The sequence below is a fragment of the Schistocerca serialis genome, chromosome 5 (assembly GCF_023864345.2).
Source record: "Schistocerca serialis cubense isolate TAMUIC-IGC-003099 chromosome 5, iqSchSeri2.2, whole genome shotgun sequence".
Classification (NCBI taxonomy): domain Eukaryota; kingdom Metazoa; phylum Arthropoda; class Insecta; order Orthoptera; family Acrididae; genus Schistocerca; species Schistocerca serialis.
Window position 1 is genome coordinate 833,731,451 of NC_064642.1, and position 17,464 is coordinate 833,748,914.

Consider the following 17,464-nt stretch of genomic DNA (forward strand, 5'->3'; position numbering starts at 1 on the left):
AGACATTTGCTAGTGACAGTAAGTATTCGTTGTCTACAGTACAGCCATCTGCTTGTGACAAGAGCAAGCGGGATTTGAAACAGAAACTGTTTTATTTCACGTTTCAGGTAAAACTCATTTTCAATAAACAATTCATATTTTGTTATTTATATTTTATAATGAAATGTTGGTTTTTAATTATTTATAGAGCAGCTTCAAACGAAATTTAGCAATGTGACTTAAACGAATTTTTGGAAGTCAGCAATAACAAACATAGTTGGCAAAATTTTGAACAAAATAAGATATTTTATAGTATTTGGCTGCTGAACAGGGGTGTGGGGAGATGTGGAGAATGGGGTGCCCCCCCACCCCCTCTCCCCAGTACATACCCTTGGCATATGGCTAGGTTCCTGGTATGGTCGATAATGCTGAAGCTGATATGAAACAATTCCCAGTCCCCTCCTCTGCCCCTCCATGACCTTGGCACAATGGTAAAGGGTCTAGAGATTCGTTTGAACACCACAGTGATTTTTTTGGCATGGTCCTGTTGGAGGTGGTCTGCCGTTGTCTCCCTCCAGCCTCTGAACTGACTCACCCAGTGAGATGTCAAATGGCTGATGACGATGATCACATTTCAAATTAAAATGCAATGCACAGAAACGAAATTCAAAAAATAATACATCGTTACATGTACGCGTCGATGTTTAAGTGTCAGAATACGAATAAAATATTAGAGTTGAATCTTTGGATGATCCTGCGATTTTTTAATCGTTTCTTTCAGTTCTAGCAATAATTCACATGTGTCTAAAATCCAAGTTTGATTGGGGCTTGGAGTCCATGTTAAACCATACATCCCCATATAACTACTTGGTTAAGTGCATTCACAGGTCCAAAGAAGGCACAGCCACGCCGTCTCCAGTACGACTATGCCTAGCAAATACTGTCGTGTTCTTATTACGCTTACTACAAAAAATCTAATAATTGTATTATACCAATGTGAAAGTAAATTATTTTGACGATGATATTTTACATTGCCTTCTCTATATGATGGGTCTTTTCTATTCGATAACGATTGAACAGGTGTAGCTTCCACAGGATCCAACATTACACGAAACAGACGAGAATGTATGAGCCCATAGATACGAACCTGCGGGAGAGGAGTATGTTTTCGCACTTGAGGTCCCGGTGTGCAATGTTCTTGACATGTAAGTATTGGAGTCCAAGTGTCATCTGCTTGAACCAAACCTTGGCCTGTTGCTCTGGTACTATTCCGTTGCGCTTTATGAAGTCCAGAAGGTCGCCATTATCCGCATAGCGCATGAAGATGAAGACGCGTGGTCCTCGTTGCAATATGCTGTGAACTTGAATTATGTTTGTGTTCTCTATTTTTGTCAAAATTTCCAACTCGCGAGGGAAAAACTTTTCTAGGAAATCCTTCGGCGCCTTTTCTTTGTCGAATATCTTGCAAGCAAGTCGCATCTTCCGCGGACTTTGGCCATCCACGTAATCGGCAAGATGGACAGTGGCATAGGAGCCTTGTCCTATTTTCTTGCCTATGAAATAACCTCGTTGTTCTAAGGCATTTACTTCTGAAGTCCGAGGACTCACTCGGGACGTCATTACTTCCCCACTAGCTCCCAGGGATGTGCTCATAGGCCTTACACCTCCAGGAATTCATTGGATTCAAGATATGTAGTCCAGAGCGGCGGTTTTGTACTCCATACATCCAATTTTGACAAATGAAGGCGGTGCGCTGAAAATAAAACATTCAGAGAATGAGATATTGGCATACATTTTAGTTTCAGTTTGTATTCAGCGCAACGTTAGAAATCAGGAAATGGGCATAAAACAAAGAATTGCGTTTCCCATCGCAGCTCATCTACACCACGAATTAAGAACAGTGTTATTTAACACAATGTATACTTGGTTTGTAACGGGAAATCTTGACTTCGCAATAACAAATAACGTAATAACAAATAATTCTTTTCTGCTAGACCCATTGGAAAAATTGTACTGTCGTAGCTTATATGCAAAACTAGCTACAAAACGAAAGCTAAATCCACTTATCAAAATCGGAAGTATGAGAAGAACGGAAATAAAATCACAGTCAATGAGTGTTCATGGTAGTATTCTCAACTGGCTACCATAAATATACATTATTAGGTATAGATTCAGGAGTCTGGAAATATGTCGTGAGAACTTTATCGGTTTGATAAATGGAAGTTTTAAATATTTGAGATTATAATAAGTAAGTAACCCCCAATCTCTAAGATAAGTACACTAATTAGAAACACACGACAACGTTTACTGCAATGACGTACTGTTAAACTTATTGATGATGTAGAGAGGGAAGGAATTACAGCACTCAACGGAAAAGATGATGGTACAAGCAATAAAAATGCTTAAATTGAGTAAGTGGAATATCTACACATTACACAGTATGAGGGACATGATACAAACTGAAATGGGATTCAGGCATAACCGTATAGAAGAAGAAGCCAAGTGAACACAATAAATAGTTTATTGGTGCTGCACATTTTAGCGATTTTGACTTAGTTACTCACGCCGCAGTGTTCTTCTTCAGCTTAGAAAGAGCTAAGTGAAAAATCCGTGCAATTCGCAAGTTTATTTACATGTAAAATCCGACTTCGGAATATTCCTTAGTGTGAGGCCGCATGTACAAGACTCGTGTGCGTATCTGAAGTCGTAGATTCGCATATTTTACTGTTCATGTAGCGACTGCATAATCTTTCACTGATTGTACCAGTACCCGTTTGTATTGTGATATACTTTGAACTTTTGAACATTCGCGAGCGCTACAGTAACCTCTTTTTGCTAAGACTTAAACATATCCTGCTTTTTTAAAAATTTTGAGAACACTACTTCTATCCTCATCCAAAACAGTCGTTCTGTAATTTAACTTTATATTTACGTGAGGAACAGGTGATTTTTGAGAATTTTCGTATGTTACAGGTTTGAGTGTTTTGGATATGCAACTTATTTCACAGCAAATACGCGTTTTTGGTTCACAGTTACTACCAAAGAGTACAATCACCCTTTAATTTCTTTGTATATCAACGCAAATAAACGCGCGTTTTGAGAATTTTCGGAAGCTACCATTGTCCTGTACATATTGTATGAGTAATTTGTAGTAAATTGGCGTTTGTGATAATAGTTACTATATCTGATCTTCCAACTAACATATTGTGCTACATCTAGTTTTACCTTAAGGTGTAGTAGCCCTACATGTTATCTACATTATCTTAAATTAACTCTGTTTTCAAGTTTGCTAACAACTCTAATTAATCTCAAAAAGTTTTAGGAAACTAATAATTTTTACCCCAGGTGTTTGCGTTGCCTTAATAGAAATATCGTTTTGTGTATTTGCTTCAATTCTTACATGGGTTTCGCAGCTATCAACTCAACAGACTAAAAGATAATCAGCAGGCTTATTTTAAAATTATCTGTTCATTGTCCTGTAACGCATTGCACAAGATAAAATGAAGCCCCACTGTGAATGCTGATTTCGAAAACGGGATGAGTTGGCTGGCGTTCGTAAGCAGCTGCAAACCGCCCTGACTTGTCAAACAATTGGCAGCTGCTGCGAATCGGTGTATTGGAAGAGCTCCCGAGAGTGATACCGGTACGAGAAATACCTCACTACTATACTCTCCTGTTGATCCTGTCTCCTCTGTAGAATGAACAGGATCTGTCATTACTCGCCTACTTGACTGCGAATCGCATTTCAATGGTAGAGCAAGGCATCCTGTACAGGGTGGATGCGGACCAGGGAGGACTCACGATGGTGTACCAATCTACATTTACGTCTACTTAGCTACTCTGCAAATCACACCATAAGTGCCTGGCAGCGGGTTCATCGAACCACATTCACAATAATTCCCTATTATTCCACTGTCGAGCAGCACACTAAAAAGACGAATACCTGCACCTTCCCATTAGAGCTCTGATTTCTCTTATTTATGATGATCGTTTCCCCCCATGTATGTACGAGGGTCAGTCAAAAAGTAATGCCTCCTATTTTTTTTTCTACGTTTAATTGTCAGGAAATTTAAATGCAATTACATAGGTTGAAAACCACAACATTGAGGATCATTTTGTCATTTTTCAATGTAATCTCCGCCCATCTCTACAGTTTTGGTCCATCTTTGAACAAGGGCATGTATCCCAGCACGGTAAAAATCACAGCTCTGCTTCCTAAGCCATTGACGCACGGATGTTTTGACGGCCTCCTCATCTTCAAAATGAATCCCACGATGAGCTTCTTTTAGTGGCCCGAACAGATGGAAGTCTGATGGTGCCAGGTCAGGGCTGTATGGGGGATGAGGCAAAACTTCCCATCCAATTTTGACAATCTCGTCAGAGGTGTGACGACTGGTGTGTGGTCTTGCATTGTCATGCAAAAGAAGAACATCTGCCATTGATTTTGTTGGGCGAACTCGCTGAAGACGTGCTTTAAGTTTGTTGAGGGTTGTGACGTATTGAACAGAATTTATTGTGCATCCCTGCTCCAAAAAATCAACCAGAATCACACCCTCTGTATCCCAGAAAACTGTTGCCATAACTTTCCCTGCCGATCGCACAGTTTTGAATTTTTTCTTCCTCGGCGAGCTTGTGTGACGCCACTCCATTGACTGCCTCTTTGATTCGGGTTCAAAAAAATGCACCCATGTTTCGTCCCCGGTCACAATTTTTTTCAGAAACTCATCTCCCTCCAAACGGAAGCGCTGCAAGTGTTGGGAGGCTATTGTTTTCCTTGCCTCTTTATTCTGATCGGTTAACATTCTTGGAACCCACCGTGCACAAACTTTTGAGTACCCCAATTGTTTAATAATCGTGATCACACTGCCTTTACTAAGAGAAATAATGCGACACACTTCATCTGCAGTCACCCGACGGTCACCACGAATGATGTCATCAACTTGCTGAATGTTGTGTGGAGTCACTGCACTCACCGGCCTGCCGCTCCGCTTTTCGTCAGTCAACGGTGTTTGCCCTTCAGCTTCCTTACAACGACGAACCCATCGTCTAACAGTGCTGACATCCACTGTCACAACACCATACACCTTCTTCAGTCTTTCATGAATGCGTATGGGCGTTTCACCTTCTGCATTCAAGAATTCAATCACACAACGCTGTCTCAAACGAACATCGATGTCGGCCATCTTACAAACTTCTGCTGTGCTGCCACCTGTTGACACAGAAAGTTACTACTGCAGTGGATTGCAGAAGAAGGTTTGAGGAATGGCGCCAAATTCAAATTTTTCACTTAACTTAATTTCTTTAAGTAGAAAAAAAATGGGAGGCATTACTTCTTGACCGACTCTCGTATGTATGTATTAAACTGGGGACCTAGAAACGACGGAGAGACTTCGTTCCGCCGTAGCCCTCAATAGTTCACAACCCACAATAGGCCACAGCAGTCCACCCACCCCACCTCCGCCCCACACCGAACCCCCCCCCACCCCCGCCCTCCTCCTGGGGGAATGTCTCATACCAGATGAGTGTAACCCCAAATGTTTGCATGGTAGAATAATAATGGTGTACGCGTACGTGCAAACGGTGTTCGCGCAGCAATCGCCGACACAGTGTAACTGAGGTGGAATAAAGGGAACCATCCCACATTCGCCAAGGTAGGTGGAAAACAGCCTAAAAAGCCATCCACAGGCTGGCTGGCACACCGGACCTCGACACTAAAGCGGGTGTTACACGACGATCCGCCGCAAACGCTACTGGTCTACCGCGACAGACATCTAGCTGTAGAAGGGGTGAAACTACGAAAATTTACAGACAATGCGCGCGCCAGAGTAGCGAGCAATTCTAAACTGTCGTCAATCCGCGCGTGCGCACTAGGCAGCGATAACGCGCGTGCGCAAAAGGGGCTACCGCAGTGTTTCTGCTTGATATTTGCTTACTGTTTGGTGGCTAGTGGCTCATTTCAGATTTTCGTGTTGGGAATTTTCAGCGTTTTTTTTTCAGTAAGTAGGTTTTCATAAATGCAGAGAAAAACCATTTTTTTAAGCCAATAGACTTTCTTTTATACTAAGGAATGATAACTAAATCAAGACCCTACGCTGTCACCAGGCGCTGATATACATCAATGAGGACAGCTGAAAATATGTGCCCCAACCGGGACTCGAACCCGGATCTTCTGCTCACATGGCAGACGCTCTATTCATCTGAGCCACCTAGGGCACAGAGGATAGCGCGACTGCAGGGATTTATCCCTTGCTCGCTCCCCGTGAGACCCACATTCTTAACTTATTGTCCACACACTACGTTCGTAGTGCCCCTGCCCATTACACTCATTACTCGCGGCAATCTGATCGAGTCCCGTAAGAGTACGGGCAATGCGTGTGCATCCACAGAGAAGAAGAAGGTCTATGGCCTGTTAGCCTTAACTATACATGGAGATGGTATCTGTTCTTTCCGACATGTTCGAAAGAACAGATACGATCTCCGCACATTCTTTTATACTAGCTTCGTATTGTAGAAATGAAATGGAGCAAAGAGGCGTTAAGCGTCTTAATTTAGGCACATAGCGAGGAAAGGTGGAAGTGTGACTTGCTGTATCATAATACGATTCGTCGGCAATAGTTTTTCTGAGTAGTATGCATATAGCGCCACACGGTGATTTTCGATTCGTATCGTAATGCATTAGCTTGCGAAAGTTCATGTTTGTTTTGATTACATCTCTTGTTTATTTCAGCATGCCAGAAAAGAAACTGGCAGTGATAGGCGACGAAGTCTGCGCAGTTTCGCCCATTGCGATAGACGAGGACTGAAAAACCCTTGAGCAGCACTTATATAGCGTATATTCAAAACTTGGACAAATAACACAAGTACACCTTAAAGTATTGGTCCTTTCAAGTGCTGCAAATTGGAGTGCATACATCCACGACAACTTTTGAAATGGTGAACTGTGTTATTCTGTTGCTGAAAGCTAGACTCTTTAAAAGATTTCCCATTCGCCAGGAAACATAATGTTGCAACCAGTCAGCAACACCACAGGGCGTTTACCGGTATTTTATCAGTGATCTAGTCTGGTATGATTACAAAACGTATGATATTATTTAATTCTTATTTTCGAGACTGTGAGACAGCCTCCCCTTGCTAAATCCGTCTTCTATCATAAACAGCAGATACTCGAAACAGGCCATGTCCATCCTAACGAAGTTCCGAAATATTTGCGAATCTTCTTTCACTAACAGCGAATATATTCCCCTGCCTTCGCCCCTTCATTTCAGCCAGGGTCGAACATAACAACGTCTGACTTTTCGTTTTCGTCGCCGTTCTGCCCTAATCCGCAGATTTACTGTCACTGCTAGGGCAATAGCTCCAAAAACAAGTGGATCCTCCATGTGCAATAAGCTGTATAATTGTAAATTTCAATATACATATACCTGTGTAACCAAGTGTCTGTAATTCAGAACAGTACTAACCTACATAAGAGAAAAACAATTATTAATATACAATTGTAAAAAACAATTTCTTATTAAATAGGAACCTTGAGCTCACAAAATAATTTGAACGTATAGAGCCCTACCTGAAAGAAAGGATATCCTTTCTTTCAGGTGTGCTAGTTCTGCATGGTTCGCGGGAGAGCTTCTGTAAAGTTTGGAAGGTAGGAGACGAGGTACTGGCAGAAGTAAAGCTGTGAGTACCGGGTGTGAGTCGTGCTTTGGTAGCTCAGATGGTAGAGCACTTGCCCGCGAAAGGCAAAGGTCCCGAGTTCGAGTCTCGGTCGGGCACACAGTTTTAATCTGCCAGGAAGTTTCAAGTTAAGAGCTAGTTAAGGGTCGACGCGGGGACTGGGTCTTTCCAAAGAGGAGAAAGACCGTTTACGATAGGGAAAGTTAGTTTTCGCGATATTCAAAGCACAAGTTACAGCCAGCTGCATGCCGGATTGCAGGAAGTTATGCATACCAGCAGTTACGAAGGCAAATAGAGACCACAGGGGCATACAACTGCCGGAGAGGGCGCAAGTCACAGTCGGAAGTGTGGCCAACCTAAGTGTTATGCATAAATGACGCGTAGCCACGCACTTGGCAAAACAGGGGTATACGGACGAGTATAAATAGGTGCCGTTTTCTAATGAGATTCTTTCAAGTGTGGCAGCTCTCCTGGACGGCAGGGCACGTCACACCGCGGGGCTACACACAGCAACAGATGGGGCGACAGCGTCCCAGTCCACGGCGGGTCGTTGGTTCGACCCTCTTAGGTCGACGCGGGTTCTGCAGCCAGCCAGCGGCGGGCCACTCGGCTCCTGACACACGGCGGAGACTTCCGAGGCGAGGACCACAGATTCGAACGCCGGATCGCGGGCGGTCGTTGCCGCCGCATTCTCAGCTACGCCAGCGAGAAAGAAGCAGCAGCGGGGCCAGCCTACGGCTCCCAGCAGAGCAGCGCGGAGACAACGGGGATTGTGGTCGCTGAGTCGGCTGCTGTTGCAGCCATCCTGACGTAATCGGAACTCTGCAGCTGGCGTACAAAGGCCGGCACGACACAGCGTTGCTTTGCACAGGCTGCTGGGGTGCTTCCTCAGCATTACGGGGCCCTGTGACGCAGACCGAGGTGAATGGAGTGCTGTAGTGGAAACAAATAAATCATTTGGAAACTTCTCGCCGAGTTTTAATACAGCACCTCCTGGCACCCCACCCACTACATTTGGTTTCTTCCCGCTACATTTGATCATCCTGATACATTCGGTGGCAGAAGCTGCCATTACAATAATCTGTATTAGTCTGGAGAAGTTAATTTCAGTTCACTCATTACTGTATGCCATCGTTTTTTGGAAGAATTTGCTCGAATTCTCGTCCCCTAGCTTATCATCGCGCTTTTTCCCTCTACCTTGTATAGGTCCAGAAACAAATTAATACAGATCCAATCCTCTAGCCCTGACCAAGGTTTTCAAGGGATCTCTAGTTTATAAGGTAAATGCGGAACTAGCAATATCCTCCCAAATAATCGCAAATGGGAACTTCTTTGCTCCCTCCCAGCTAGTTAAGATACGGATGATGGATGAAAAGAACCAAGAGCTCTACCAAAAGATCTGCCCATTTGTGTAAAATGAAAGAAAGAAGGAAAATAAAAAAATATTGTGGAGAGACAGTGGCGTTATTGTCAGCACACGCCACTTGCGAATCATCTGCTTCTGGTCCCTGTTAACGAGATAAGCACTATTACGACCTTAAGGTACAACAATACCGAACTGGGCACTTACATCAATGAATCGTTTATAAATATGATTATGGTTCAAGAGGGGATCACATCGAATGGCTGCTCTCTTGCTCAGAAGCATAAATTATTCCAGAAATGAGAGAAATAATTGTCTCTTCCATTTGTTCTATCAGAAATTCTTCAAAACCCGTGTCTCCTTATGTACCATAATGGTATGGTATACAACTCTAGACTAATCGAATGACGTAATGCTTCCATAACTCGTTTTCTTTACATCTCAGTCTCAATGAGGCTAAAGTTATTTTAGTGTTTCCTGTCACATTACTTTTCAAATGCGGGTATACAACTTCAACCTGAATTAGGTGGCTGTAGTATTGTGGAAGAATAATTAGGCTATCCTCTTTCGCCCTAGCAAAACGAAAATAATGGCTTTTTTCCATTGCGTTAATGAAAGAAAACAATGTAAGCATTTAATAATACCATCTACCTGGCCAGTGTGAACGATAGCTGTTATCCTGTCACCCTTTTTCAAAAGTGCATTAGCCCACTTCTCGTCATGCCACATCTAAAATCGTACCAATATTCTGAATAATGTGTTACTGACAGCATTGGTATATCCAGACGATTTAATCCTTAGGTACATAGGTTTTTTGAAGTAGAAAAGAACTGTTTTGAAAGAACGATATCTCACCTGTCGATAATAATCACGCACATACCGTCGTACTGCATATAGCTGGAATGCGTCCATATTCTTATTCGTTTTCTGCAACTTATTTTCTTGCAGCGAAGAATGTCGTGTTACTGCTTCATAGTTCTCAAATTCTTTCCTTCCATTCTCCATTCCAATTATGAATGTTACGTATGGCAGCAGTTCAGTAGCAGGCAGAAGAATTGTGAATATTAGGTGTAGCAGCAGTTCAGTTCACCATTCATGCAATCTCTAAAATCGTACCTATATTCTTGCACCTCAATTTATAATACCATGGTGACAGAGCTCAAAAATTCGCGGTCCTGTATACAGATTGCAATTCTCTTTTCAGTTTTTGATATTATGAAGTTATCATGTGTGTTCTTGAACATCTTTCATAGCATTCATCACATTCCGAGACATCATACTAGTTCTATTTTAGTAATGCACATTAGCTAATGAAGACTATACACCCGAACGCTCCAAAACACAACTTCACAACGAGATCTGAAGACCACAAGCTACTGATGCTTGACGCTATATCCTATTGTTAACAGGTGGCGTGGCAATAGGGTGCACTATATCACCCGAGCTGTTGATGGTTCACCACTAGTGGCACCGAGACAACGAACGGCGCCATGCCTTTCCTGCGAGTAAAACGTGAAAAATCGTAAGTTACGTTCATCATGCTATAGCTGCAGGCAGCTTGTGGGACAACCCCAACATTTCTCTGAAACGGTTTAGGGATACCACGGAAAGTCTACACCAGGATAACCAAACAAGTAATCCCTGCTTCCGAGAATACGAGTCTTTTTGTTTTCCCTACTGAATCATCTAGCTTGGTAGATAGATACAAGAAAGATCTCTTCCTGTCTCAAACACTATAGCGCTGCTTCCAACGACATGGAAACACAGTGGCAACTAATCTAGACACGCACAGAAGCCCTGGAGATTGTGAGATATTCATTGCATTGTATAGTTCCTGCAATAACTGTCTCTCGTTGTTTGCAAGAGCTAGTCTCAATGAACTCTCTTATGTGTTGTTTACTGTTGATACCGAAGCATCGTGGAGAATATTGTGACAGATGAATACATTGTCATAATAACATAGAGAAATGGTGCGTGGTCCTCTCTGATGAATTTCGCTTCATGTTCATACAAGTATTGGTGATGTAATGGAAGACGCATCACTGGTCAGCTCTTTAGAGGCACATCACTGTATATGATAACTCTGAAGAGTCACGTTCGTTTTAAACGTTGTAGATGTGTACTGCTCCAGCAAGTAAGAATTCTCAATTTCTCGCTGTCTTTCTTGGGAGCACGGAGATAGTATATTAAATCAATTGTTTAGCGTCACTTCCTACCATTTATTTGTGGTGATCTCACTGTTACTAGCAATTGTGATTATTCACATAGCCATGTGGCTCACAACATCCGAAAGTCTCTATCAGATTTGGAAACTATTCCTTGCCCTCTGAGAGATACTGAATAGTTACCTAATCAGTTTGACGTCTATTGCTCTACCAACTTTTGATTTATGCAGTGCGCCATCTATGCGAACTGATACAGGAACTATTTTACGACTCAATTCAGAACCTGTTTGATGGAATTTGTCGATGTGTCACTATTTGCGCTGTTGTAGTCCCTCTTACCAATTCCAGCTTTTTTCCTTCTGTGGTTCTGAGCAGATAAACAGAAGACGATTCCTTTGAGGTGTGATGATTCCTATGTCCACCATGGTATATCGATCTAAAACGTATCTCTTAATTTTCTCTATTCAGGTTAATACTTCCTTTCAGCAATTTCTTTAGGTATTAGTAATGATGTACGATCTAGAATGGTTTTGACAGATCACTGATCCTACAATGCAAATGTGTTTCATAAAAATATTGTTTAAATTTTAGTTGCTTACTTAAAAATCCAAAAATGAACACCATCAGATTAACATGAAAATAGTTAACGGAATATTTGCAAAATTTCTCTACATGCTTCCTGATATATTGCCATGGAAAGATGGAAGTTTCCTTTGACGGTTTTTCCACGCATTACAGGATACGCATAGAGTCCACCATTCCTCTTACACCTTAAATGCTTCTACAAACGTGCAGGCTAATTTGTCCTTGCGAAATCCTCAGTTATCTGATGAGGCACTTGCCGCTGGGTATGTAGGCCCAGTTGAAAGTGGTCCTGCCCCAGCTCATTTAAGTTCATTCCAGTTGAACACTTTTTCTGCCCTAACCTGTCGGAGGTGCTAGCTTTTAGTCTCTCACATATATCAGCCCTCCACCTGCATACCACATACTACTTGCTTAGAGATTGTCCACAGTTCTCCTACACATTATGTACCATGGGAGAATTAAAGAAGAAAAGAGGAAATCTTTTCGGTTATATCACAGACGATGAAGCAAAATATTATGTTCATTACTGACAGCAAATGACATGTGATATAAAAAAACCTTGCCGTTGGTGGGGAGGCTTGCGTGCCTCAACGATAGAGATAGCCGTACCGTAGGTGCAACCACAACGGAGGGGTATCTGTAGAGAGGCCAGACAAACGTGTGGTTCCTGAAAAGGGCAGCAGCCTTTTCAATAGTTGCAGGAGCAACAGTCTGGATAATTGACTGAACTGGCCTTGTAAAATCAACCGAAACGGCCTTGCTGTGCTGGTACTGCGAACAGCTAAAAGCAAGGGGAAACTACAGCCATAATTTTTCCCGAGGGCATGCAGTTTAATGCATGGTTAAATAAGGATGGCGTTCTCTTGGATAAAATGTTCCGGAGGTAAAATAGTCCCCCATTCGGATCTCCGGGCGGGGACTACTCAAGAGGACGTCGTTATCAGGAGAAAGAAAACTGGCGTACTACGGATCAGAGAGTGGAATGTCAGATCGCTTAATCGGGCATGTAGGTTAGAAAATTTATAAAGGGAAATGGATAGGTTAAAGTTAGATATAGTGCGAATTAGTGAAGATCGGTGGCGGGAGAAACAAGACTTCTGGTCAGGTGAATACAGGGTTATAAATACAAAATCAAATATGGGCAATGCAGGAGTCGGTTTAACAATGGATTTAAAAAAAAGGAACACGGATAAGCTACTACGAACAGCATAGCGAATTAATTGTTGTAGCCAAGATAGACATGAAGCCCACGCCTACCACAGTAGTACAAGTTTATATGCCAACTAGCTCCGCAGATGATGAAGAGATTGAAGAAATGTATGATGCGATAAATGAAATTATTCACATAGCTGAGGGAGACGAACATTTAAAAGTCATGGTGGACTGGAATTCGATTGTAGGAAAAGGAAGAGAAGGTAAAGTAGTAGGTGAATATGGACTGGGGGTAAGAAATGAAAGAGGAAGCCGCCTGGTAGAATATTGCACAGAGCATGACTTAATTATAGCTAATACTTGGTTTAAGAATCATGAAAGAAGGTTGTATACGTAGAAGAGGCCTGGAGACACTGGAAGGTTCCAGATAGATTACATAATGGCAAGACAGAGATTTAGGAACCAGGTTTTAAATTGTAAGTTTCTTCCAGGGGCAGATGTGGACTCTGGCCACAATTTGTTGGTTATGAACTGTAGATTAAGACTGAAGAAACTGGAAAAAAATAGGACTTAAAGAAGATGGGATCCGGATAAACTGAAAACACAAGAAGTTGTAGAGAGTTTCAGAGAGAGTGTTAGGGAAAGGTTGACAAGAACAGGGCAAAGAAATACAGCACAAGAAGAATGGGCACCTTTGAGATATGAAATAGTGAAGGCAGCAGAGGATCAAGTAGGTAAAAATGCGAGGGCTAGTAGAAATGCTTGGGTAAGAGAAGAGATACTGAATTTAACTGATGAAAGGAGAAAATATAAAAATGCGATAAATGAAGCAGGTGAAAATGAATACAAAAGTCTCAAAAATGAGATTGACATGAAGTGCAAAACGGCTAAGCAGGGATGGCTAGAGGACAAATGTAAGGATGTAGAAGCATATATCACTGGGAGTGAGATAGATACTGCCTACAGGACAATTAAAAACACCTTTGGAGAAAAGAGAATCACTTGTAAAAAAATCTTGAGCTCAGATGGCAAACCAGACCTAAGCAAAGAAGGGAAAGCGGAAAGGTGAAAGGAGTACATAGAGGGTCTATACAAGGGCAAATTACTTGAGACCAATATTATGGAATTGGAAGAGGACGTAGATGAAGATGAGGTGGGAGAGATGATATGCGTGACGAATTTAACAGAGCACTGAAAGAATCAAGTTGAAATAAGGCCCCAGGAGTAGACAACATTTTGTTAGAACTAGTGATAGCCTTGGGAGAGCCAGCCCTGACAAAACGCTCCCGTCTGGTGAGCAAGATGTATGAGACAGGCAAAATACCTTCAAACATCAAGAAGACTATAGTAATTCCAATCCCAAAGAAAGCAAGTGTCCACAGGTGTGAAAATTACCGAACTATCAGTTTAATAAGTCATGGTTGTAAAATACTAACACGATTCTTTACAAACCAATGGAAAAACTGGTAGAAGCCGACCTAGTTTGGATTTCATAGAAATGTCAGGATACACGAGGCATCACTGACCCTACGACTTATCTTAGAAAATATCTTGAGGAAAGGCAAACCTGCGTTACTAGGATTTGTAGACTTAGGCAAAGCTTTTGACGATGTTGACTGGAATACTCTCTCAAATTATAAGGTGGCAGGCATAAAATACAGGGAGCGAAAGGCTATTTACAATTTGTACAGAAACCAGATGGCAGTTATAAGAGTCGAGGGCCATGAAAGGGAAGCAGTGGTTGGGAAGGGAATGAGGCAGGGTTGTAGCCTATCCTTGATGTTATTGAATCTGTATATTAAGCAAGAAATAAATTAAGAAATAAAAGAAAAATTTGGAGTAGGAATTAAAACCCATGGAAAAGAACTACAAACTTTAAGGTTTGCCGATGACATTGTAATTCTGTTAGAGACAGCAAAGTACCTAGAACAGCATTTGAACGAAATGGTCAGTCTCTTGACAGGAGGATATAAGAGAACATCAACAAAAGCAAAACGATAATGGAATATAGTCGAATTAAATCAGGTGAAGTTGAGACATTTAGATTACTAAATAAGACACCTAAAATAGTAGATGAATTTTGCTATTTGGGGAGCAAAATAACTGATGATGGTCGAAGTAGAGAGGATATAAAATGTAGCCTGACTACAGCAAGGAAAGCATTTCTGAAGAAGTTTGTTAACATGGAGTATAGATTTAAGTGTGAGGAAGTCTTTTATGAAAGTATTTGTATGGAGTGCAGCCATGTATGGAAGTGAAGCATGGAAGATAAAGAGTATAGACAAGAAGAGAACATAAGCTTTCGAAATGTGGTGCTACAAAGAATGCTGAAGATTAGATGGGTAGATCACGTAACTAACGAGGAGGTACTGAATAGAACTGGGGAAAAGAGGAATTTGTGGCACAATTTGACTAGGAGGAGGATCGGTCCGTAGAACCCGTTCAGAGGCATCAAGGGATTGCCAGTTTAGTACTAGAAGGAAGCACAGAGGATAAAAATCGTAGAGATGACTACACTAAGCAGATTCAGAAGGATGTTGGTTTCATTGGTTATTCGGAAATGAAGAGGCTGGCAGAGGGGTAGCATGTAGAGCTGGATCAAACCCGTCTCTGGATCGAAGACCACAACAACAACAACATAACAAAAACAGATTAGTCTCAAGAGTATACTCTGTTTATTTAGGTGTATAGTTTGACAATATTGTCTGTTTTGAAATTCTCTAGAGCGGATTGCACCTGCTAAAATAACTGTACTGTGATCAGTTCTGCAATCTCATCCACCTCCACCTCTACCTCCTCATGTTATAGAAAAACGAGGTAAATGTTTAATGCACAGTGTCTATTTAATGCTGACTCATTCTGTGATGAACACTCGAGGGAAAAAAACGACGCACCGTGAAGGAATTAACCGAATGCGACAGAAATTGGCAGATGAGATGTACGAGTGTAGAAAAAATACGATTTCTGATAAACTGGATGATTTATTCAAGAGAAAGAGCTTGACAAATTGAGCAAGTCAGTAACACTTTGGTCCACCTCTGGCCCTTATGCAAGCTTGGCACTGATTGATAGAGCTGTTGGATATCCTCCTGAGAGACGCCATGACAAAATCTGTCCGATTGGAGCGTTAGATCGTCAAAATTCCGATCTGGGTCGTGGACTCTACCTGTAAAGCTCCAAACATTCTCAACTGGAGAGAGATCTGGCGAATTTTCTGATCAAGATAGGGTTTGGTAAGTAATGTAAGGATGCCGCAGATGACAACCAAAGGGGTCCTACTATAGAAAGGAAGGGCACCCAAGACCCTGGCTCCTGGCTGTCACGCCATATAATGGGCGACAGTCAGGTTGATATCCAATGCCTGTCCATATCATCTCCAGACATGTGTTCGGCCTGGAGCCTCATGACTGGAGTAGAATTGTCTTCAGTGAGGAGTCCCGCCTCGAACTGAGCGCCAATGGCCAGCGAAGATGTGTCTGGACTGCCTCAGACAGTGGCTGTATACCAACCTGTCTGTCTCCCACCACATTGTCCGACAGTCAGGAGTGTTGATCTGGGGTGCTATTTCTTTTCCTAGCAGGACCCAATTGGTTGTCATCTGCAGCATCCTTACAGCACAGCGGTACATCGACGATATTCTACACCTATTTTGCTGCCCTTCATGGCAAGCCATCATAAACTTATATTTCAGCTAGATAACGCCCACCCCTCATGGCGAGTTGCTTGTCTTTGTTTTTGCCAAACCCTACCTTGGCCAGCAAGGTTGTGCCAGATCTCACCCCAACGTTTAGAGCATTATGGCCAGAGGCCTGGTGCCAGCTTGCGATTTTGACAGTCCAGCGCACCAGTTGGACAGAATTTGGCACAACATCTCCCAGGAGGATATCCAAAGCTCTAACATTCTATGCCGAGCCCAATAACTGCTTGCTCAAGGGCCAGAGGTGGACCAACAAGTTACTGACTTTCTCAATTTGAGAACTTATTTCTTTTTAATATAGCGTCCACTTTTTTTCAAATTGTAATCATTTCTTTGCCTGTACACATCTACTGATTTCCATACCATTTGGGTAATTTCTTCGTGGTGTATAGTTTCTTTCTTTTTCAGGTTGTTAGTAATATGACAGAGGCTCATCAGATACTGCAGCTACCTGAGGGCATAAGATTTTATTTCATATGACGTTTGGTCAGTACTGGCACTATAAGTTCGTGAATCTCTTTGAACTACGCATATTTTCCTTACATTTCAACCTTTTACTCTCGTTTTCAATATGTTGCTTCTCTGGCATCTAACTTGATTCCAACATTCTATAAATAAATCAGTACAGCTGTTTCACTTGACTCAGTTTGTTCATGATATCCATGTTTTGGGTATCGTATTTGTGACAACTACTACAGCGTAGATTGTATAAGTATGTTTACAAATGAGGTACATTGTTTCTGCGGAAACATAGGAAATTTTTGTTAACTGGCAACACCTAAAATCACAAGCAAATTTATCAAATATTTTATAGTTGAAGAGTTTGCTTCATTTCTGTACAAGAATAAGGTA

General features: G+C 41.9%; 1 protein-coding gene across 1 annotated transcript in view; it reads right to left on the minus strand.

The window, feature by feature from the left end:
* Positions 1-17,464, minus strand: part of LOC126480821 (testis-specific serine/threonine-protein kinase 3) — a 67,007-nt gene that overhangs the window by 40,598 nt on the left and 8,945 nt on the right. The window contains exon 3 of the mRNA XM_050104159.1: positions 1,127-1,732. Coding sequence (XP_049960116.1) covers positions 1,127-1,632 — 506 coding nt within the window. The 5' untranslated portion in view covers positions 1,633-1,732. The remainder of the gene's footprint in view (positions 1-1,126; positions 1,733-17,464) is intronic.